The sequence below is a fragment of the Urocitellus parryii genome, chromosome 8 (assembly GCF_045843805.1).
Source record: "Urocitellus parryii isolate mUroPar1 chromosome 8, mUroPar1.hap1, whole genome shotgun sequence".
Taxonomy (NCBI): Eukaryota; Metazoa; Chordata; class Mammalia; order Rodentia; family Sciuridae; genus Urocitellus; species Urocitellus parryii.
In genome coordinates, this window is record NC_135538.1 from 26,360,728 (window position 1) to 26,385,146 (window position 24,419).

At 39.9% G+C, this 24,419-nt stretch overlaps 1 protein-coding gene and 1 non-coding gene across 2 annotated transcripts in view; one reads left to right on the forward strand and one right to left on the reverse strand.

The window, feature by feature from the left end:
• Positions 1-24,419, forward strand: part of Nhsl1 (NHS like 1) — a 101,993-nt gene that overhangs the window by 44,808 nt on the left and 32,766 nt on the right. The window contains exon 3 of the mRNA XM_026391909.2: positions 18,971-19,098. Coding sequence (XP_026247694.2) covers positions 18,971-19,098 — 128 coding nt within the window. The remainder of the gene's footprint in view (positions 1-18,970; positions 19,099-24,419) is intronic.
• Positions 14,832-14,935, reverse strand: LOC113184988 (small nucleolar RNA SNORD46). Its single transcript, XR_003301083.2, has one exon. It is a non-coding gene; the product is annotated as a small nucleolar RNA SNORD46 (small nucleolar RNA).

The window sequence follows — 24,419 nt, forward strand, 5'->3', positions numbered from 1 at the left end:
AAATATAGAAAGGCAGCTAAGTATGCCCTGTGCATAATCTATTTATTCATCACTGTTATCTTTCCCATAATTTTTTTTTAGGGGGTGGGGGGATACCAAGGATTGAACTCAGAGACATTTAACCAACTGAGCCACGCATCCCTATTCTGTTTTTATTTTTTATTTTGAGACAGGGTCATACTAAGTTGTTTAAGGTCTCGCTAAGTTGCTGAGGTTGGCTTTGAACTTGTAAACCTCCTGCCTCAGCCTCCAGAGCCACTGTGATTACAGGCGTGAGCCACCATGTCCAGCCCTTGCCCATAATTTTAAGGAAGGAATAGCATTCTTTAATGTTGAACAGCTGGGGACTTTTTCATTAAATGTTTGTTATGTAAATTATTCTGTCAGTTTTTATGGGAAACCAGGCTCTAATCTTAAGGACCACAAAATGCATGGGGAAACGGTACAGTGAGTACTAATTAATAACTAAATATAAGCATACACTTCTCTCTCTTTTTTTTTTAAGTAAGTAAGATATACTTCTTAAAGTAATATGGAAATACATAGTAGTCATAGTAGTCAATTGAGTGACTGAAGAAGGCACAGATTTGCTGGAAAATGTTTTTTGAAAAAAACTAAGTTAATACCTGTAGGCAGATAATAGAACAATTTAATCGGTATTTGAGTATCAATTTTGTGCTACATAAGGAGTTTTAAAATGGACTGATAAAGTTCCCCAGCTTTAAAGGGCTGAGCTTGCTATCGTGCATAAACAGCAGTGATGTAAGGAGGTACACCTGAAACATGGGGATAGAGGGAGAACTGGAAAAGCATTTGGAGACCCTACTCCCCTCCTTATTCACCCACCCACATACGCAGAGATGATGGTCTTCACAGATGTGTAATATGGCATGAGATGTTCTCTCCTTCACCATCCTCCAAATGTAACAGTGATCTTTTGTGTTTGTTGTTGAACAGTTTCTGGAGAACTTGTTAAGTGTGGGGAGGAGTGTTGATTAAAAACAGTATTTTGCTATTTGGTTCAACAAAGACATCTGGCTCTTAATGAAGAGTTTATTTTTGGAGATGGATCCTATCATCCATGAAGAATTAATTCAGCATCTTAATAAATTTCCTGAGGAAATCTACCCTATTATCTCCATAATTGAACTCTTCCTGAACTTTCTTGGAGATAATAATGATGATAAATAATCTTTTCTATCTAGGTATTTATCTGTACAGCTTTTAGCTGTACTGAGATAACCCCAATTAAGGTGGAAAAGAGTATCAAGAACTAGGTATAGGCTCAATGAAAGATTTGGAGATTGTTTCGTTATAGCTTCTGGGCCTCATTTGACAATTCTAAGCATAGTAAAGGCTGAGATAAAGACATCATTTTTAAGTCTCCATCCTCAAAAAGCCCAACTTGAGAGAGAAAGAGAGAGAAACAATTTCTCACAGTGTGCTTAACAGACAGTTTAGGCACTGTGTCTGTATACACTCCTGCCTGAATTTGTTCACAGAACATCTGTTGTTGGTAGCAGAAATGTTCTCTTCTCACAGCTCTTTCTTGAAGAAACACATTTTAGCAGGTCAGCATGCTCTGGGGCTCTAGAATTAGAAGTGCAAATGTGGGGAGGAGTGTGAATTTGGACTCTGTTCATTTAAAGTCAGGGGGTTATGTTTATCATATCCAGAAGGAAAAGCATTGAAGATTTACAGCGTGAAAAGTGATCGCTTATACCAATGATTCCAGCCACTGTGTGTGTACACGTGCCAACCAGTTCAATGTTAAAGAACCAAAGACCTTTCTTAAAATCCTGGCCTGGGTTTCCAGGTTCAACCAAGTTTCGGACAGTTCCTGACCCCTTCCTTGAGGGGGTGACTGCATTGACTTTGCATTGTTACAAAGGTGTCTCTTCCCATTGACCTAGACAAATAAGTTCTCCTTGGGAGAGCTGGTGGGCTTCTCTCTGGATTTGGTGAGGAGTTGTGGGTATCTTTCTGCCTTGTCCACATGGCCCCTGAGATATCAAAGTCTTTCACTAGATTCTCACTCCAGAAGTCCTGTGGTACTTCAAGGGCTGTCCAACAGCTGCCTTTACAGATATGGCTTGTGGACATTAGTTAAGAGCTCTCTCTCTTGATGCCTCTGCCCACCACCTCTGATGGGCTCGAGGTGAGCATCTGTCCACCTGTGCCCATCACATGGAATTCTTTATCTTTTTCTTTTCTGTCACTTTAAAAAAAAAGCATGACATTATCATAGATAAGTACATAAAACATATACAACTTGACAAATAATTGTAATACAAACTTCTATATAACTCTTTCCTAGATTAAAAAAAAAATAGAACATGATCCAAACACTAGGACCTTCCTGTTCTTGTTTCTAATAGGAAAAGTCCAATTTAACAAAAAAGTGCTTGGATCATGTGAAGATTCCAATTCTGCTTCTGTTATAGACTTGGTGTATATTATTTCAGTTTTAGTTAATTTTCAGATTGTTTTTTCAACAATAGGAATTTACTTTTTATCTATGAAGTTCATTATATTTATATTCATGGGAATAAAATGAGTTTCCATATGTAAAGTATCCCCTTATTTTTCCACATGGAAAGATAGGTGCATCTTAATTTAAGTATGATGACATACAGAGGTGGTTGTTAGACCTCAGCTCTCTTTCCCAAATGTCCATCATAATTGAGTTGGTATTTTCCCATTATTCACTCTGGGGAGGAGGGAGAAAGAAACAGAACAGGAATAACCAGAGAAGACTGTGACCATCGCAGACTTGACACTCAGTTCCCCACATGAGCAAGATGCCTCCTTCCCTGCTCCCAGCAGCCTCTCAAAGACACCTAGAATGTGAGAGCTTGAAGGAACTTGTCAGTCCCCTGCTCAGTCTCCCTTTGCATTCTGTACACAGGCAAGCCAGGGCCCAGTGAAGGTGAGTGCTCCTGATGTGTGTACCTGACTGGCCCACAGTCATCTCAGGCCTCAGGGCCCTGAGAAGCCTTGTCTGCTGCTCTCAAGTTTCTGAACATTCACTTGAGACAGAGCTCACCCTGGGAATTTAATGGTTCAAAGCAGATCTGGTTTCTTTAGCTGGTTCATTTAGGAAATTCAGATTAGCTCACTGTTGCCTAGAGGTAGTAGCCTCAAAGTTGCTCCTGAAATCTTCTCTTCACTCATCCCTGATTTCATTAACATTCAGATTAGTCTAAAAGAAATAAGGAAAGGAAACATTTGTGATGTCCGGTGTGATTGTTTCATCTTAATGGCATTTGGTGCTTATTTGTAGGGTTATAATGGGCCATTAGTACCTCAATGGACTTTAAAACAATAAAAGAGGCACAGGTTACAAGGGAAAGAAAGATAAAAAGCATTGGATATATTATACCAATGATCTATCCTGAGTTTGCACTTTACCTAGTTTATTACTTCCTGAAGAGGACTTCAATAGGATTCATATATAAAAGGAGAGAGTGATATATGACTTGCTAAAGAAACATTATGTGAATTTTTTTACAATCAAGAAACATTAAATTACTTACACTCATTTGTTTATTGTTTTAAATCATTTGTATTTGAAACAAAAGTAGGCATAGCATTGGAGATGGGAGAGTGGAAATTATTTTGAAAAGCTAACAAACAGAGGTAGGAAATATAATAGTCTCATTTTCTTAAACCACAGCAGCCTTATATTCTGTTGTCATTAAGTATTCAGAAGCTGGGGCAGGAGACCAGAATTTGGAATGCATTGTTGTTCATAGACAGCTGTGGGACATTGAGGATCACTTCTCATCTTCACACTTGGCTTCCTTCTCTGGAAAACAATTTACGAACTCCTTATTCCCTTCTAAGCTCTAAAATTCTGATTGGTCTCTTGATGTTTTACTGTTTAAGGGTGACGTAAATCAAGTTTATTGACACAAAGATATAATTGACTGCCAAGCATAAGTCCTGATAGTCTGAGTTGTCTAAAATCAAGTTTGTGTTGACATAAAAATTTTCTGAGCATGTATTGCAAGTGAGTCATTGGGCTGAATATTGCACTGGAGTCAAAGACAGTGATTTTGAAGCTTTCCTCCAGCAGCACAGAGCTAGCAGAGAGATAAGATGTATGTATGAATAGCTTATGTACAAGGTTGATGAGGGTGATATTATTGAGCCTCACCCCACCCCTGGGTGTTGTCTTGAAAACATAAACTTAATCATGCTTCTCCTTAGTTTAAAATTTTTTTTCTAGCTGCCTTTCACCAGCAGGTTAAAACCTAAGATCTTTAGTATCTGAGAACCTTCATGAACTGGCCCCTGCTTTGTCTTGCCTTCCCTGTGGAATCCCCCTTTGTCTCCACCCAGTTCCTTGCCTTGTGCCTTCACATGTAAGAATGATGTCCTTCAACTGGAGTGCTGGCTTGCCTTGTCCTTTTCTCGCCACAGTGTGTCCCAGCCTATTCCCTTCCCTTTAGAACCACTACTTTTCCGACCTGGTCAACTCCAACTCATGCTCTGCAGGTTATCCTATGGGTGGGTGCCTGAGTCCCTGCAAAGCTCCTGGGCTCCCCTCACAGCCCTACTATATGCAGCCCTACAGAACCTCATGCCCTCCATTAAACAGCCTGTGGTCCTCCACGTATTGCATTTCCAGACTTATCTTCCTGCGTGACAGCAAGGCCCTTGGGAGCAGGACCTTGCCTTTTCACTTGTGTGGCCCCAGTGTAGTCCAGTGCCTGGGAATGTAAATACTGTTGGTGTTGGCAGAGGTCTTGAAGACATTTGGAAAAGCCATCCAGAACTCAGGAGAAAGATGAATCAAAGCTAAGGAGCAGCCAGTGGGAATGTGGGAGGGACAGAGTGAGGATGGGGAGAGCACAAGGCAGAGCAGTGAGGACTGAGCCCGGAGGCCTTCATCCTAGGGGCTGGGAAGGAGATGTTGGTAAGAGAGCAGTTGGGGAAGAAGAAAGTCATCTGGGACAAAGCAGTCATCCTGACGCTTAAGGATGGGAAGAGTCAGTAAAAGAGGTTGTTGAATTTGTCCTCAGGTGGCCAGCCATTGGTGACCTTTGAAAGGGTGGTTGGAAGGCAGTTCACTAACTTGGGGGCATCGTAGAGGATCAGAGAGATTGAGACTTCTGTCGTCTTAGGGAATTTGGAGAAATGTGGCCTCCACTCTATTGTTAGTTCTTTGGTAAAAAGCATGACTTCATTTGGTGTGGTTCTGGAGCAGGACTTGTGAATTTAATGAGTTTGACTTTTCAAAGATGAATGATAATATAATGGAAGGTTTTATTTTTTTATATGTTTGGTATTCATTAGACTTGGAATTTTTGTCCCTAGGGAGGGTTGCCCAAGCCAGTGAAACAAGAACATAATGGAAATTATAAACAAAAGGGCTATTTAACTTCCGTTGTATTTGATGGTTTACCAACACTTCTCCAAGTTTTGAAAGAAGTGCTCTCCTCCTGTGTAGTTAAGCCATAGAGGGAAGTCAGGTGCAGGAGCAACAGGAAAATGAACGATCATTGCTTTCTTAGATAGGTAAAGAGACTTTTTTTTTTTTTTTAATGGTAACCAACACACAAAAGGTAGAATAGCAAAGACAGTCATCCAAATGAGCCAGGTCTTAACAAAGCACTGTGGATTGTTTAAACAAAGGCTTTTTGTTTTGTTTTTGTGTCTATAGCCAGTCTGCTGTCTCAGCAATTCTATTTTAACTCCTGATAAAGTAACTTGAGTGGCCTCTGCGTTTCAATCAATGCAGCATAAAAATGCTACACTGAAGGTCCTGTGGATAAGAGTTGTTATCACCCTCCATACAGCTGAAGTCTCTGGTGTTGGCATAGAATCCACAGGCTATTTGATATTGAGTGACCTTGGTAATCTCCTCCCCTGCCTGTGATAGGGCTTTTTAATTCTAATGTGAAATGAGATCGCCTCCAATTTGGCTGTGCTGTGGTGGCGCTCAGCTGGAACTTGCAAACTGTTAGCACACTCACATTAATCATGGGTCCCAGAAAGCTTCCACCTTCATTTAAGTCAGATTTAGTTCTCTAAGTCTTCTTGCATTAATTTGGATGTGTGAAGAGAAGAAATCCTAAAAACGAGCTTTCTGCCATGATTCATGACATTTTAATAGTAAACTTTCCATGGCATGCAATGAAAACCAAAGCTAATAGTTGATCCAATGGCTTAAGTATTAATATTTAATTCTCAAGACTTTTTGGAGATTTTCTGCCTCTTTAATAGGAATTAACCATAGAAGAAAATGTTAATCAAAATGGCCTTTAAAAAAAAAAAAACCCTTTTACATAAATGAGATTGTCTTTGGTATTTAATATCAGGACATGAGGAAAAAACTCTTCTTGCCAGTATGTGTTAATACATTAGTCAGCAAATTCATTTCCAATTTGACTGTTGAGCTAATGACCACAATGAGTAGTGTTTTTCTCTCTGTGACTCTCCACTTTCCCCATCCTAATCCCTTTATTCTACTGAATATGCTGTGTTGAAGGAAATGAGAAGTCACCTAGAATTATGTTAAAATAATTATTAGGCAGTATCCTCATTTTTATTCCTCCCCTAGCAAGGAAACCCACCAATTTCAAACGGGGCATTCTTGTGTGGGAAATGGAAATATAGCTTTTCTGTGACATCTGTTCTGCCTGACCAGAAAGCTTCTGGAGTTGCCTGTGATGTGGTTAGCTTTTTAATTCTGGATGTGGTCTATTTCCCTGAACATCTACCGAGACTGAATTTCCTTGGATAGATAATCCTGATTGAGCCTTGGAATGTCATCTTCGGTTTCTCATTGATTCTACCTACTCTTTCTTCATCTTTTCATTTCTTGAATATTTGAGTTGTATGTATGTGGGAGTCCCTTTAATGTGAGACCATCTCACTCTGCATTGATGCTGGTCCCAGCCATACCCCCCAAAGTGTATTTAACACTGATAACTTGGACTACCAGCTCTAGATAGTAAGGTCATATACCTGCGTTAATTAAGGTGGAAAGTGTGGCCAAGGATAAAAGACACTACGTGAGCACTGGACCCAGCACCTCTCTTGGTGGTCATGGTACCCTTTTAGGTACACTGCCAAATGGATTCAGTGACCATTTATTTAATGAACTCACTGAGCACCTACGTCAGATCACATAAAGCTTGGAAACCGGTAGGAGGACTTTGCTTTTACTTTCAGGGCATGGGAAGCCATTGGATGGATTGGAACTTGATAGTCACATAATCTGACTCATAGTTGTTAAAAGGATGAATTAGGCCCTGTGTTACAAATTTAGAATAAGGGGAACAGGGGTGTGGAAGCAGGAGGCTGGGTCAAGGTTGCTGCAGTGATCAGGTGACCTCATGGGAGTGGCCTGAATCAGGAAGCTTCCCTGCAGTTGGAGCTGAAGTAGGATGTTACAATGAGTTAGAACCCTCCAGACTTTTCAGGGAAATCTTGGCATAAGGCACTTCTAACAGTTAGAGCTTTTTCCTGAAACAAAACAATTTAGGGACTAAAATAGATCCCAGACAGTATTCCCCCTCCCCCACTGACCTGTACCACATCATCTGAATTCTTTTTCCTGTCTTCCCTGTTAAATTATTGTCTTGGCAAGTGGGGATCACGAGGAACATAATCAAAGAAGCAGAGTACTCTTTTTCCATTTGGACCTTTTATCATTTCTTGCATGAACTGGGAAATCTCAAAATTGTATCCCCTTCTTCAGGGGCCCATCTATCACCTCCTCTGAGTAGGGAAGACTTCTCTCACCTTCCCTTCCATAAATGGGCAGCACACTGACCACTTTTAATTTTGTTTTGACTTTTTTGTGGGTGTCCACCTTACTCTGAACTGGTTTTCCCCTAGTGTCTCACAGGCCAGGAGCCTCAGCATTGCCCAGGAGCTTGTTAGAAATGCAAGTCCTGGAGCTCTGGTCCAGACCTGCTGAGCAAGGAGACATGGGAGTGGGCTGGTAATGCCCTCAAGGAGCCTGCCTGGGGATTCTCAGGTACCTTGCTCTGGAGAACCACTGCTCTGCAGGTTGTCCGGTCAACTTGTTTAATTAGGCAGCTGAATTGTGAGCACCCTGAGGGCCGGAACAAAACCCGCAGGCCCTGATAGCCTGTCACAAGCTGGGATTCAAGCATTCAACTCTTCAGTTTCAGAGTCTGAGCCCCTGCCTGCTGCTCTTGTCTGTGTTGTTAGTAGGATGAGGACTTGAGAAACAGGGTTTCCATGTCCTTGCCTTGTCCTTCTGTGTTTTCTCCAAGTTAGCACTGTCTTCTTCATGTGGAAGAAAAGCATTCAGAAATTTAGAAAGAAATGTCTGGACAAAGCACTTGCCAGAATCCCAGAACCTGCAGGCCAGAACAAAAACACAGTTATCACCAATGTGACTGCCTTTTTCCAGCTTTCTGCTGGATTAACAGTGGATGACATTCATTCCCATTCTTCAGGCAAAGTGAGCCTCATTCCCTTCAGACTTCCTTCTTCCTTGACTTTGGGTCATAGTTGGCATCTTACCAATATGCCTTCTTTCTTTTTTTACCTGCTGTTAAAAACATTATGCTCTAGCACCTGGGACATTTTGTCTTTAAAAGTTATTTACCTTTTTATTAATATATATTTTTTTACTTGGGCACGATAATTTATTTATTTATTTATTTACTTACTTACTTACTTATGTGGTACTGAGGATCGAACCCAGTACCTCATACATGCTAGGCAAGGGCTCTACCACTGAGCCACAACCCCAGCCCTAAAAGTTATTTACTTTTAGACCTTTTAGAGAGGCTTGGGCTTCACTATTTTTGCTTTGTCCTTTTATGTTTTATGTTGCTTGGATGCTGAGTGTCATTGAAGTGATAATTGGTAAAGAACTGGTCTTATGGGCTCAAATATGCATTTACTGCAAGATAGATTTGAATGTAGTAGTTGATATGTAATAATACACTTTCGTGCATTGTGAGGAATCCTGTGTAATTGCATAACAACTTTAAAAGCAGGGAAGGGAGAAAGGAGGCATAATTTTTCTAATAATACACAAAAAGGCATATTTCTTTGAAATCGTATTGTTTAAAATTGCTGTCAAATTATCTAGGAAAATGTCCATGGAAAAGATCTGCATTAAGTGTCTTTGAGATTTAACACAACTTTTCAACCCCCTCAATATGCTACAAATAACTGAGTAACTTGAAAATGTTTGCATATCTCTAGTGTCTTAATTATGCTCAAGTTTGTTGATTCTTGAAGACAATTTAAATAAATTGAAGTTAAATTGCTTTGAAGAACGATGGAAAATCCCAAAGTATTTTTAGAAAATTCATTGAGCCTTAAGGGCAAGGCAGAATCTTAAGAAAATATTCAGTAAGGTTGCTTTCTCTTTTCCAGTATAGTCAAACCCAATAAATTAATGACGTGGGAGGTAAATCCTCTCTATTTTTAAATATACCTGAGTTTGATTTTCATTAAGAAAGTGAGTTCTGTACTATTTCCAAAGCATAATATTTAAGTGCAGTCAGTTTTTCCTATGTGCTTACTTGGAAGCTCAAACTAGATTCTTTAGCTATATAATACCTGCTACAGCTGCTGGACTAGAATTGATTTTCTTCTAAACATGAATGCTTGTAGTCTGATGTATTCTATGCCCTTCTGGACTGAGATAAAGATATATGCAGCACTGGCCTTTCACCCATTGTTTTTAATCTGATGGAAAATAACTGAGAGGAAAGTTTAGAAGCTTCCATCTACTAGAAACTTTATACCTGTGTTTCATAACCCATAAGACCAATAAAATATCTGCTTTCCTTCAATTCCCACATAATTATTTTAAACACAAATCACATCATGATGGCAAAGGGCTTTCTGTTTAGAAAAGTGTCCATAGCATTGACTTTAAAAATCAGTGATCTGAAAAAAAGATTTTTAAACCCTGGTTCATTGTAGGACATTCTCACTGAAGCAGCACATCCTGACCATTATTTTTATAATTAACTTTGGAACTGGAGTCCTCCCAATGCTTAATGACCTTGAATTATATAGCAGGAGGATTAGGAAAGATTTCATACTGTTAAGAACAAATCACATTCATATTTTAAAATATGGTAAGTCTAGAATACTGGGCTGTAGAGAAATACCAAAAACTGTGCTTTTGACCTGAATGTTTCCAAACTTTTCTGCCTTTCATGACCTGAAAAAGGATAGTCTATTTACCTAGTCTTTCTGCTTTTAATGCAGCAGTGTTTGTTTCAAATTCTTCTTTCATCATTCCTACTATTCTTTTTCACAGTAACAAGTCAGCAAGCTCCTTACATTTTTCTTTTAGTATACACTCATCTTATTGTATTGTTTCCTTGATGAATTTTTTTTAAATTCCCATCTTATTCCCACTATTAATTCAATTTTTGTTTCTTCTTCTCCCTCTCCCTCTTAGTTAAACAAGTCATACTTACCAACCATCCATTTAAGTAAAGAACTTTTCCCTTCCTCAGATTATATTTCAAAATCTTTATAATAAGCTCAAGAACATTTCAATGTATAATATACTGGTCAATGAAATATATATGAAAAATCACTATGATAATTTATACAACTCCGTGTTAAAATAGTCACATGTATTTACTAGCCGCAGTACTGACTTACTTTCATTCAGTAACTCTTATTGTGGTTTATTTGGGATTTATATATTTGCATAGTTTTGAGCTGAATCCCAGCATCTTGGGGTAGGTAGAAATAGAGCGTGTTGAATCCAAGTATACTCATGTGACTTTGCTCAGCCACCAGAGGTACTCTTCCACCTCCTGTTAAAAGTCAGAGTTCTCACAGTATCCCAGGAGGCCCTACACTGTCTCCCACCCCGCCCCCCACCTTCTCTCCTACTATTTCTCCTTCACTCAGTTCATTTCACTCTTCCTCTAGTTCTTTCCCAGGAAGATAGTTCCTTCCTTCCTTATTCAAATGTCACCACTCCTTGAGGCTCTGTCTGCCCTGATACCACCAACTCCACCACTCCCTCATCTTTCTCGCCTTCTTTCCCTCTTACCATGTAGGGTCTTTGAACATGCTATCCAGCTCCCTGACTTTTTGGTTATCTATACCCTTATTAGAGCAGAAGGTCTGAGCAGACAGGAATCTTTGTTTTGTTCACTGTGGAATCTCCTCTTCCTATGACAGTACTTGGCAGGTGATAGGTGCTTAAGAACTATTTGTGAAATTAATAGGTAAATGTGGGGGAGACTTTGAGATTTGGGAGAGAGAATCGTCTTAGAGGGTAATGATTTCTTAGAACTGTGATTCTACCTCTTTGGCAATAGCTATACCTTTTTATTCCTTTTCTCTTACCTAAAATATCAGCAGAACCTCTGCATTATGTGAGGCACCATAGAGGAGGTAAGGAAGAATGACTCATGGCTTTTTCCTTCAAAGAGCTTATATCTATCTTAGAAAAGGAAGAAAGATGTGTATAGAATGAAAATAATGGAGACAGCAGTGTTCTGGTGATAGAAGCAAAATATCACAGGAAATCAGTCTTTAGAGCTATGATGTCATCACTACGATACTAAAGAATTCAGCAGGAAAGACTGGAGAATAAGGGAAGGCCTGTGGAAGGGAGGATTTGAGGTCAACCTCAATGGGCTAGTAGCATTTTGCTCAAGCTGTCTGCCATCCACCGGGATGCTCTCTGTCTTCATCTCTGTGCACAATGCCCTTCTTGAGGCAGTAGCACCTGGTGCACATGATCTGTGTGCACACTCTCTGGGCCTCCTCCTTCTGCACATGGTTGGCCTTCAGTCCTCCACCTGCCTGATCCATCACCACACAGATGTTTTCAGTAACATGAAATTACTCAGTTACCTTTGGGTGTTCTATGGTCTTCATTATATCCCACTCATCTATAAAGAATGGAGAAGCTATGCTCTACCTTTGGCAGGACTTTCACGGCCACTTCTATTCTGGTGAGGAGATGGCGGCCCTGTTTCACTTGGGCAAAGCTGTCCTGGCCAGTGTTCCCCAGGACCTATAATGGTTTGCAAGGGTCTTCTCTTAGGAGGAGTTGGCCAGAGTCCCAACCACATGGTCCCATCCTTACTATTCTTCCTGCACAAAGATTCTAGAAAGAAGAGGAAGAGGAAAAAGAAGCAGCAGTCGCCGCAATAGAGGAGGAAGGAGAAGGAGAAGAAAAAGAAAAAGGTGGGGGAACCCCTAAAATAGCCAAACCTAAAACCAAAATCAAAGAATCAAACAACCCAACTATCTTTGATTCTGACAGATCACCAACCAAGAGCTGCCTGTGCTTCAAGACCAACAAACAGCCACAGCCAGGGGCTTACTATGCAGGTGGTGTTTAAATTTCCCTATGCTGGCTCCTTGTGAGGTCCAGGGCCAGTGGTGGCCCAAGTCGTCGCTGGGTGTAACTCAACACTGTCCTCCAGGATCTTTCCACTTCAATATTAAGACTAAGAAAGGACTTCAGAAGGACTCTGTGGACTTTGCAGCCTGATATTTACTAGGTTAGAAAGTAAATTCTATAGGAGGCTTCAATGGCCTGTTCATTTCAAGTCTGAAAATCTATAATAACTTTTGGCTTTTAAAAACCTTCATCATATCTATACTCAAAGGTTACTCAATTCTCTTTTCTTTCAACTTGGAATGATTGGTGGCCAAAAGATAGTAGCAATTCATTCACGTCGTGATGATACTGTAACAAAATGCTCTGTTCCCCGAGATACCATGGGGGTGTTATTGACCCCCGTGGGGGGCCGAGAGGAACAGAGCTTTTGTCACAATTTCTCCCATAAAGTTCTCATCAGACTTCTCATCAGAAACCCAGAAGGCAGTGGGATTGATATATTCAAAACCTTTCAACCCAGAATTCTATAGCCACAAAAAGTGTCTTTCCCATAGGAGGAGAAAATGGAGGTGTCCCCAGATGCCTCAGTCCCTTTGTGCTTTGTAACAAATTGCCTTAGACTGAGTAATTTATTAATAATAGAAATTGATTTCTTGCAGTTCTGGCAAGTCCAAGGTCAAGGCACCAGGAGACTCAGTGTGTGGAGAGGGCTGACTTTCTCCTTCTATTGTGGTACCTAGGTGCTAGGTTTGCACATGGTGGAGGGGCAGAGGTTTGAACTGACTCCCTCAGCTCCCCTGCCTCTTTTGGGGAGATAGGGAGGTATGGGGATTGAACTCACAGGCACTCGACCACTGAGCTACATCCCTGGCCCTATTTTGTATTTTATTTAGAGACAGGGTCTCACTGAGTTGTTTAGTACCTCACCGTTGCTGAGATTGGCTTTGAATTCGCCATCCTCCTATCTCAGCCTCCCAAGCTCCTGGTATTATTGTCATGTGCCACCACACCTGGCTCCTCTGCCTTTTTTTTTTTTTTTTTTTTTTTTTTTTGCAGTTGAACCCTGGGCCTCACACATGTCAGACAAGCGTTCTACCACTGAACTATATCCTCAGCCTTTTATTTTGAGACAGGGTCTCGCTAAGCTGGCAAGATTCTCCTGCCTCAATGTCCCAAGTAGCTAGGATTTCAGGCGTACACCACTGCACTCAGCTTATTAAATGTACTTTTGTGAGTGTACAGTGCTGGGGTCAAACCAGGGCCTTGTGCATGCTTTTTTTAAAGATATACCTCCCATTCATGAGGTTGAAGTCCCCTGGCCTAGTCACATCCAGAACACCCCACACCTCTCAGTACTGAGGCATTAGGGTGGAAATTGCAGCAGAAATTTGGAAGAACACGCATGCATATTCAAAACACAGCACCAGATAGAGAAAAACCAAGGGAGTTGGACACCCCTAGATAGTCCCTGCACAAGGGAAGTCCTTCAGGTTGAACTGAAGGACAAGAGCAACTCAGAGCCTAATGAAGACAGATCTCTGGTAAAGGCATATTTGTAACAATTATAAAGGCTAATGGTACTTTTGTTTTCCACATGATTTAAGAGTCTGCTGCCCTCCACGCTGCTGTGTGCAGGGGCTCTGAGGCAATGCCAAGTACAACAGCTTCACACAGTGTAGGGGTGTAGACTGGGCTGTGGTGGGCAGGGCCGTGGGTTCTAGATGGCCTTTTCCTGGCACCAGGGGGAGGAAGACAGCTGTAGAGTTAGGAGGTCAGCAGGGATTTGAGAGGTCAGAGTGGCCTTGGGTCACTCCTGCACTGCAACCCCTTGGATCAGAGCTGCGGAGGGGAAGCCTGCGCCCTTCTGGGTCAGTCTGCATGTCTATTCAACTCCCTGCCCATCAACTCTAGGCTGTCAGGCCCCAGTTGGCCACTGGTCTGTCTGTACCTAGGCATCAGAGGCCACGGATTGAGAAGGCATCAGAGTCAGGGTTTTGCATGCCCAATTCTTGTTGAAGTTGCTTTCCCAGGTGCAGCAAGGTTCTATCTAAGAAACAAATAATTCCTGTCCCTTTTTCTGTGAAGATCTTCATGAATTTCTTCCATATCCTGGTGTATTCTTAGCTTGATGTTAATATTCTAGTGCCACCATCACAGAAGATTATAAAACTTGTGGCTTGAAACAGCAGAAATTTATTGTCTTATAGACCCAGAGTCTAAAAGTCCCAAATCAAGGTGATGGTAGAGCCATGGTTCCTCAAACTTCTGGGGGAGGATCTTTGTGGCCTCTTGTAGCTTCTTCTAGTAGTCCCAGGCATTTGCTGGCTTGTGTAACTCTAATCTCTGCCTCTCTCTTCAGGTGGCCGTTTTCTTTCTGTATTCACAATCTTCCAGTATCTCTGTTTTGCCTTCTTACAAGAGCATCAGTCATATTCAAGCCCATTAGAATGATCTCATTTTAATCCAGTGATACCAGGAAAGACTCTATTTATTTCCAAGTCTGTCAGTTTAACTACGACCAGACCTTGCATTGGCCATTGGCACACAGGTGACCGAGATGTTGGCAACCAAGCTTAAGGATACCTTATCATCACTCTAGCAGTGAGTGTTTTTTTGTCTACCTTTTGGAGGGCTGTGTGCAAAGTTTTGGCTCCTTGGGGGTCTAACCTAGTGCCTGAGCAGGCAGCGCACTTGGAAGTATTTGGTGAATGAACCTCACTCCAGCTTCCCAGAAAGGGTAACATCCTAGTCTTACAGAGGTGGCTTGTAAGTTTCTAGGAGATTAAAATGCTGACCCCTAGGTCTCATGCATAATTAGTAGTGTCAAGTCTGTCTGGATTCCAAAAAGCTATTTGACTACTTCTTGACTTAGAGCCTCTCTTGATAATTAACCTCCTGTTACAAACACATAAAGGATGTTTTTTTTTCATTGTCTTTGCAAATTTTTTACGGCCTTATTCAAAAAGGTTTGGAAATCAACAATAAGTGTTGAGAGACGAGGTAACAAGAATACAGAAAATGAGTCATTAGAACTATTCTGGAATTTTCTAATTTTCCTTCTTGGGCAAGAGGTAGGATTACACTTCCTGTCCCTACTGAAGTTAGGTATAGCCATGTAGCTTCTTTCAGCTAACAAAAGAAGTTCCAGAGGTGTCTGAGTTGGAAGCATCATGGCACTATCGTGTGATCACACGTGCACAAGAGGTAGGTGAACTCCGTCTGCCTTGTCTTTAGGTGATTGTGGGGAGCAAAACCCCTGCCAGCTCTGTCTGGACAAGAGAAATGCGCAAGAAATTTCTAGTTATGTAAAACCACTGAGGTTTTGGAACTATTTCTAACTGTGGCATATTTAGCTCATTGTGACTGATTAAGTACACTTAGGAATAATAACATAGAGAAAATTCAGTAAAGATTTCCCCCAGAGAAACTTATTAACTTATTTTGAAAACAGTTCTTTAAAGCTTCTTGCAGTCATTAGCATTTCTAAATTAAATTCACAAGATGGTTAGATGACCATCTAGTTCTGTGACCTTACTTTTTTCTTCTATATTTAAAACTTTGGTCTACAAAGAAATGCTTGTCCTTTGTCCTTATGTTAAAGAATGTTGGATTTGTGTGTGTGTGTGTGTGTGTGTGTGTGTGTGTGTGTGTGTATGTTTCATGAAAGAAACTAAGGGAAAATTTATGTTTGGGAAACTAGAGACCTCAACAGTGATATTCTTATCTGAGCAGCATTGTAAGAACAATAACAGTTTTCCTCTGCATTTCTGTTGCTGGAGTATGTGTTAAACTGTTAAACAGCTCTTCTATTACCTTTAGGACCTTCTTTCTAGCTATAGTCACTGGCCCAACCCGGCTTTAAATTGGGTTCTGCCTTGCAGTTACTCCCTCAGCATTGTGTTTGTAAAGCCTTTGATCAATCATGGTGACTTGCTCTTATGTCTCATTCTAGAGACTATAAACTCATTTTTTAATGAACAAAGCCAGGGTATTACAAACTGAGACCTGTTGCAACTTGACAAGAGGAAATTTTCCTCAATTTCTATCCCCTTCCCCACCCCCCACCCCCGAGTTGGAATATATGACAATGGAATTGACCAGTTAACTAGATTTTACAGATTTGATAAGAGTAAGAAAATTAGTCATTTGCCTTAAACTTGTACTGCCTAGTTTCATATTTCATCTGTTGTAGTACCATTTATTATACTGCTGTTTAAACATTTGTATGATGTGAACTTCATGATAGAAAAAAGATATATTGTTTTAAGTGGGGTACAAAAGGGAGACACACTGGAAGTACAGTACTAATAATTGCCAGCCTTTCAGACTTTTAATGTGTGGAAAACTTTGTGGTGTTTTGGTCTTTGAAGATTGAACATGTGTCAATTCACTTTGGTTGTTTTCAGTTTTATTGCCAAGAATGTCAAAACTAATATCACCCTTACACAAATGGTCTAGCCCAGCAGTCTCTTTATTTCCTGGAAGAGGAAATCTTTGTTTCAAACACAATCCTATGTGGTATCTAATACATAGCACAATTTTTTCTAATGTTGGAAGGACATTAAATTTCATAATTAAACTTCTAATAGGGTTAATTACTGAGGGGAAAAAAAAGAATTTGAACAACAAAAGGACTTAGAAAGCCTTGGCCTCCTCTTTGTATTTCATTTGAAAACCTTGAATTATATAGATAAGTAACTGCAAGTGGTAACAATTTATATTCAATTTATATTGGTTTATTTTGCAAGGTTTTCAGAGACTTCAGATTTATAAGTATAGCAGGAATACCTAACTTTTAGGAACAAAAAAAATTGATTATTTTTATTTTATTTATTTTTTTAATAAGTTGTATGATTATAGCATCTATTTTTTTTTTAAAGAGAGAGAGAGAGGAGAGAGAGAGAGAATTTTTAATATTTATTTTTTAGTTCTCGGCGGACACAACATCTTTGTTTGTATGTGGTGCTGAGGATCGAACCCGGGCCGCACGCATGTCAGGCGAGCGCGCTACCGCTTGAGCCACATCCCCAGCCCCAGAAAAAATTGATTTAGCAGCACAAGTTAATGAATTAATTCCCTGTATTGTGTTAAAATTTGGTATGTAAAAACTATTAAACTTTGTCTGGGGTTATGGCTCAGTGGTAGAGCCCTTGCCTCACATGTATGAGGCACTGGGTTCGATTCTCAGCACCACATAAAAATATATAAACAAAGTAAGTTATTGTGTCCATCACAACTAAAAATATATTTTAAAAAACTATTAAGTTTATTTATCTTGCTTAAATTAAACATTTAAAGAAAATTATACTAAATACTTAACAGAATTCCAGAACTCTATGGAAAACACCATTAGAAAACTTCTAGCTTTTTTTGGTAACATATCCAGAGAACTAGAGTGTAGATTCTGACTGTGTTTCTTTTAGAGAAATTGATTGATGGTGGAGAAGATGTGAAAATATTTAAAGGGTTAGACTAATCTGAGTGAATCCTCATTTAAAAATACTGTTTCCCAAAATGTTTTTGAAGTTTCATTTTAATCAATATTACAAATATAACTGCCAGCCCAAGCCACTAACTGTTCAACCCCTAAGTAACAGAGGTGGCGTTATTTAGCTGACTTATGGTAGGTGACCTGTGCATTTTCTGTTAGTTTGATATTGTCATAGATCCTCATGGCTATTTTCATAGGAATTTTAAAAATCTGCTTTGCAGTTCTGAATTAGAAACTTTCTCTCTCCACTCCCCACTGTGAGAAAGATAACAGAGGAAAATGAAAAATTTTTGTTCCCTGGTTAAAAAAAAAAAAAAAAAAAGGTCTATATTTTTATCTCTCCACTGAAGTGGCTGCCTGTCTCCTCTTTGAGACAGAATCATGGGTTCTGTGTTACACGGGAGCTCTGAAGAGGTCTAATTTAGTTTTGTGCCTTTAGGGACATGGTTTTGTGAAGCTGGGTAAAGAGAAAACTTTTCCAAAACCAAACACAATTTCTTCTCCTCTAGAAAACTGGATATTTAAAGGAACCCTGGGGCAAATCCTTTGGCCAGGCAAAGGCTTCTTTAATGTGCTTGGGTCATAGGGAAGCTCCTGGTGCTTTAAAAGCCATTAAAACCTTCTAAGCCACTAGCCCACTGATGAGAAAAGTCTCGTGTAGGGGTTTTCATTGAACATAACCCATGGCCCTCGCCTCCTGCCATCCAGAGCACATGCAGGCATCCCTCTGTGGACTAGACGATGTCACAGGCTGGCAGCCAGCTTCCACACAGCATTTGCTGATTGGTATTGAAATTAAATTCAGGATGGGTTCCGTGGAAGCATATGGCTAGAATACCTAGGCTGAGACAGGAAAATTGCAAGTTTGAGGCCAGATCTTGTCTCAAGATTTAAAAAATACAAGAAGTTAGGCTGGGAATATACCTGTCCCCTCCCTCCCCAACCTGGAAAAAAAAAAAAAGCATGTATGTAGGTGCTTAATTATTCTTAATTTCTTGTCATCATTATTTTCATTGTTATCATTATATTATTATTAAATTATATTATGCCCTATAAAAATATTATTGGAAAAGGTGGATACAAAGAAGTCAACAAAATATTATTTTTAATGCCCTCCCTTGACTCTCTGCCTATTCCCTCTGCAGAATGCGATAAACTGAGGCGGGATGGCTACCGAAGTTCTCAGTACTACTCTCAGGGACCCACTTTTGCAGCCAATTCTAGCCCACTCTGCGAAGATTATCAAGATGAGGATGCAGAAACAGATCCAAAGGTAAGGCTGCTAAGTTCAACATGGCATCCTGGATTGACCCCAGGACAGAGTGGACATAAGTGGGAAATCGGACAAAATTAGAATCAAGTCTATATTTTAGTTAATAGTATTGCAGCAAGTTAATTTTTCGGTTTTGACAAAAGTACCATGATTTCAAAAAACAGTAATCCAAGGGAGAACCGGTGAAGGGTACATAATCTTCATAGTTTCTCTGTCAATACACAGTTATTCCCATAAAGAAAGAAGTTGGGATCCAAGCAATTCTTTGAAGCAACAGAAAATCAGTATATTTGTGCCTTTTGAATATTCTGTATTGATTAGGAGGAAAAAATGAAGATTTTCTTTATTTTTCATATCACCAAGTATGCAGTTATATTACAAAGAAGACCTCTGTAATTAATGATAGCCCGAGGCAGGTTATTAATGAAGTGAAGGAGTTTTACTTAGCTCATCGTTTGGGAAGCTCAGGGACCTGGCACCAGCACTGACTCAGCTCTGGTGTGTCCCATTATGGTGGCAAGCAATCACCAGTTGAAAGGAAGCTGGAGAGAGGCTGGATGGGGCCATCTTGGGCTTTTACATAGTGCCTCTCTGGACTAACCGGTGTCCCACAAGAAACACCTTGATCTGTTTTGAGAGCACTCCTTCAGTGACCTGAGCATCTCAGAACAGTTGCCACCTCTCAAAGATTTCACATTCCAACAATGCTACACTGAGGTCCAAGCTCCCAACACGTGGACCCTAGGGGGACAAACTACATCCAAACCATAGCCAATTGAGTATATAGCAAAAGCTACTATTTCACCACTGTCAGGGTTTTGAACATTCATGAAATATATGTACTACTTTTACTTGATGTTATTGCACTGGCCAGTTTACTTAATGATTCTGTTTTACATTTGAGTTCCTTGTTCTCATACCTTTCTTAGGATGTGTTCAAATTACTTAAGAGATGTATATTTTCTAAATGCACATGAAATGGAATTTATGGACATTTTTATTTATATAATTTTATTTTCATTATATTGAATATTATAGATGAATACATACTGGAATTACCTAAACAAAATAAGATTTGATAGGTTTGGTTTTGAAACCTTTTTTGGAACTGGGATGAACTCAAGTGCACTCAACCACTGAGCCACATCCCCAGCCCTATTTAGAGACAGGGTTTCACTGAGTTGCTTAGCACCTCACCTATTGCTGAGGCTAGCTTTGAACTCGTGATCCTCCTGCCTCAGCCTCCCAAGCAGCTGGGATTTTAGGCCTGCACCATGAAACCACATTTAACTAATATAAATATTTTCAGTGGAGTTAGGTCAATATAGAAACACTGTATTGGTTGGAGAACATTCTTCAAGAGCATTCTTCAGGGTTTTTTGTTGTAGTTGTTAAATAGGCAACTTCTGAGAACAAAGTACCAACAAAGTTGATCAAAAAATAGGAAATTACTACCCAAAGTTTTTGGTTTTCACATGGATATTGAACCCAGATTAATTTTTTAGAGTTGCATTTTTAAAATTAATATTACTTTAAACTGAGAACTTATAACTGCATGCATATATGTGGTACAATGCGATCTTTTGATATAGGTATACAGTGTAGAATGATTGAACAAGCTAGTTAGCATATTCATCACTTCCCTTAGCTATCACTTTTCTAGTAAAGAATTTGAAATTTACTCCCTTAGTTATTTTGAAACGTACGTTTTGTTGACTGTGGTCACCTGGCTATGCAATAGATCTCAAAACTTATTTCTTCTCTATACCTAAAACTTTGAACCCTTAGATCACTAGCTTTCCATTTCCTCCTTCCCAACCCAAATTTTTTTTTTTTTTTTTTTTTTTTTTTGTACCAAGGATTGAACCCAAGGGTACTTTACCACTGGGCTACATAACCAGCCCTTTTTATTTTTTATTTTCAGACAAGGTCTTGCTAAATTACTTAAGGCCTCACTAAGTTGCTAAAGCTGGCCTCAAACTTTGGATCCTGGTGCCTCAGCATGTACCACCATGCCTGATTACAGGCATGCACCACTACACCTGGCCCCACACAGATTTTATCACAGAATATTTTTCCTGCCTGTTTAAAGGTATTTTCACATATTAGCTTAGTCCTTTTGCTAAAATGTACAAAGATGGTCATTTATTTTGGTGGTGTAAGCATCAATTTCAAAATCTATCTGATCTTTAATTTTAAAAACTTATTTTTCACTTCTTGGCAAGAGTAAGGGAAATGGAAACCAGAAGGTGAATTGTATAGTGAAATTTATGTTTTTCCAGATAGACCTAGCCTTACACTGCTGCTCAGAGGGGGAGGAAACGTTTATAGTGGAGGCCCGTTGAGTCAGAGGTCATGTCTGGGTGCAGATGGTCGCACAAATTGTGAGCATTTAAGAGTTTGGGCTCCCCTGGTGGCAAACTTGCATTAGTATGGCAGCATCCTAAGACCTTCTGCCAAAAAAAAGTTAGAACCTTAGTTGCCAAATTCACACATAGCTACTTCCTCAACCTGGTTCTGATCCTGATGGAAATTTAGCTTTTGTGGGAAACTTCTACTTCTGTGGGCCTTTGCTGTGGACTCCTAACTTCAAGCAGTCCTCCTCCAGATGCATGGATGGAATGTGGATGAGCCAACACTCCAGAGAAAACAAAGTTCCCATTATGTTGAAAATGAGTTGGTAGATAATGATAACATGTAAAGAAATATATGACGTGGCACATTCCAGCAAACACACGTGCCTTAGTGCAATTTGGTAGCACAGGCATCATTAGACCAGGAATCAGAAAGTGAGACCCTCAATAGCTCTCCTTGGGCCCACTGTCCTTCTTTTGGTGGACTGAAGTCAGAGCAGTGGTAGAGTGTCCTAGTGTATGTGGGAGGAGGGTTGTGTTCTGGGCTCCCTGCAGGGGGCCCCTGAGTCATAGGCTGGTGTGGATGGAGCTTCTTCACTCTCCTCCTATATTTGGGCTTTCATGAAGGCACAGAGCCACTTTTAAACCGAAGCTTCAATTTCTATTAGTTTTGTGATTTTCAAAACTCAGGCTAATACTTAATTTTGGTTCAAAGACTTTTGAAATCTTTGGAATATATTGCTAGTGATATTTAAGGGGAACATTTTTTTTTTCCTTGAGTACACAGAACCAAACTGAGCATTTAGATTTTTTTTTAAAAGATTAGGTTTCAATAAATGCTTTCCCAAGGCAATTTCTGTTAAAAAATTTGCTTCCGAATCAAATAAATATCAATTTAACATGTGTTACCATATATTAACTTGTATTAACTTCTTGTACTAACTACTTCAATTTCTTTATGCCATGGGGCATCAAAAACCCACTTGCTGGCTGGGGTTGTGGCTCAGTGGTAGAGAGTTCGCCAGCACGCACTAGGCACTGGGTTCCACCCTCAGCACCACATAAAAATAAAGGTATTGTGTCCAACTACAACTGAAACAAAATATTAAAAAAACAAAACTTGCCATCCCACTATTACATACTCATTTTGATGCTCTTAGAGGACATTCTCCATCTTTTTTTTTTTCTCTTCATTATTGGGTTAATTAAAATGTTCTCTACCAGAGAATATGCTTTTTTCCCCTTAACTGTATGAAATTACCAAGGCTTAGTGCTGCTTTCGGTGACAAAGGCCTTGTTTCAGTCAGCTTTTTCACTATTGTGACTAAAAGATCTGACCAGAACAACTGCAGAGGAGGAAGATTTATTTGAGGGCTCATGGTTTCAGAGGTCTTAGTCCGTAGAAAGCCAGCTCCATTCCTCAAGACTTGAGGTGAGGCAGAACATCATAGCAGGAGTATGTGACAGAGGGAAGCAGCTCCCATGGTGATCAGGAAGCAGAGAGAGAAGCTCTACTTGCCAGATACAAATGTATACCCAAAAGCCATGCTCCCAATTCCCACTCCTCCAGCCACACACTACTACTTCAATTACCACTCAATTAATCCCTATCAGAGGATTAATTCACTGGTTAGTTAAGGCTATAACCCAATCCTTGTATTGTCTTGATTGGGTTATAGCATTGTCTCACACAGGAGTTTTTTTTTTTGCGGGGGGATACCACATCTAAACCATAACAGGTCTTGAAACTGGTCTGAAAATGAAAGACTGGAACTCTTGTGCTTTACTGCCACTTCAACAGGCTTTTCTTCTTAACTTGGAGGGTTTCACCCTGAGAGTCCCTTTATCTTACTTTGTACCTGATTGGCTATTTACCTGGTTCATACATTCAGTAGTCGTTTATTGAGGAATTACTCCTAACCAAGTATTTACCTTGTATCAGAAGTCTTTATTAATCTTTGTGATCTCAACCACCATTCACTAGGTCACATGATGCACCGATAATACCTCTAGGTTGTATAACCATCAGTGGGACATTCTTCATCCTCCTCAATGAAAGAGTTTCTTAAGAAGTAGAATTAGAATTCATTTGAAAACAAGAATTTATTGGGCACCTCTTGGCCAGGGACTAATCCAGGTATTGGAGATTAACAGTGAACCGAACAGCAGAGATCCCTGTCCTTGATGGAGCTTTGATGGCATCGAGAGGCACTGAGTATATAGAAGTGATTTAGTTGTATTGGAAAGTGACATGTGCTCTGTAGTAAAATAAATCAGATGGAGAAGAGGTGTGACTTTAAATTAAAAGAAGAGCATTACTCAGCCCAAAGAGGTGATTGAGTTTAAAAGAATGAGCCATCCTGAAATCTTGGAGAAGAACCTTTCAGGAAGAGGAAATAGCCAGTGCACTGAAGGCTCTCTACCCTGTATTGTGAAATGCAAAGATTAAGAAGATATCTGTGCTTTTTTTTCAAGGAACTTACAGCCCACAGGGATAGGGGGAACCAAGTAGGATAAATGTTTTTATGTATAACATGCACAATAAGTGTTTGGCATTCAGTAATAGGTGAAAGGGAAATGTTTTCTGACTTTAGGCTATTGTAATAGCCAAGAGATAAGTGAGGACTTAGATCCCAAGAGTGAGTGGCATGGAAGGGGTGAGTTGGTGGCTTGCTAGCAGGTGGGAGATCAATTTCAAATTTCAACCCTGCTGCTTGCTGTGTTTCCATGGTTGTATCACAAATAGTTCAAGGCATTAGTTTTTGTCTAAAAAGTTCAAAGTGAAATAAGATTGTTCCCTGAACAGACCATTCATTTACTCGGTAAATATTTATTTAGCACTTCCAGTATGCCAGGCTTCTTCTAGATCCAAAGGACCCATCAAGTGAACAAAACATAGTCCCTGCCATCAAAGAGATAGCAGTGGTGAACAAACCATATCATACAATAAAGGCAAGGCGATGACAA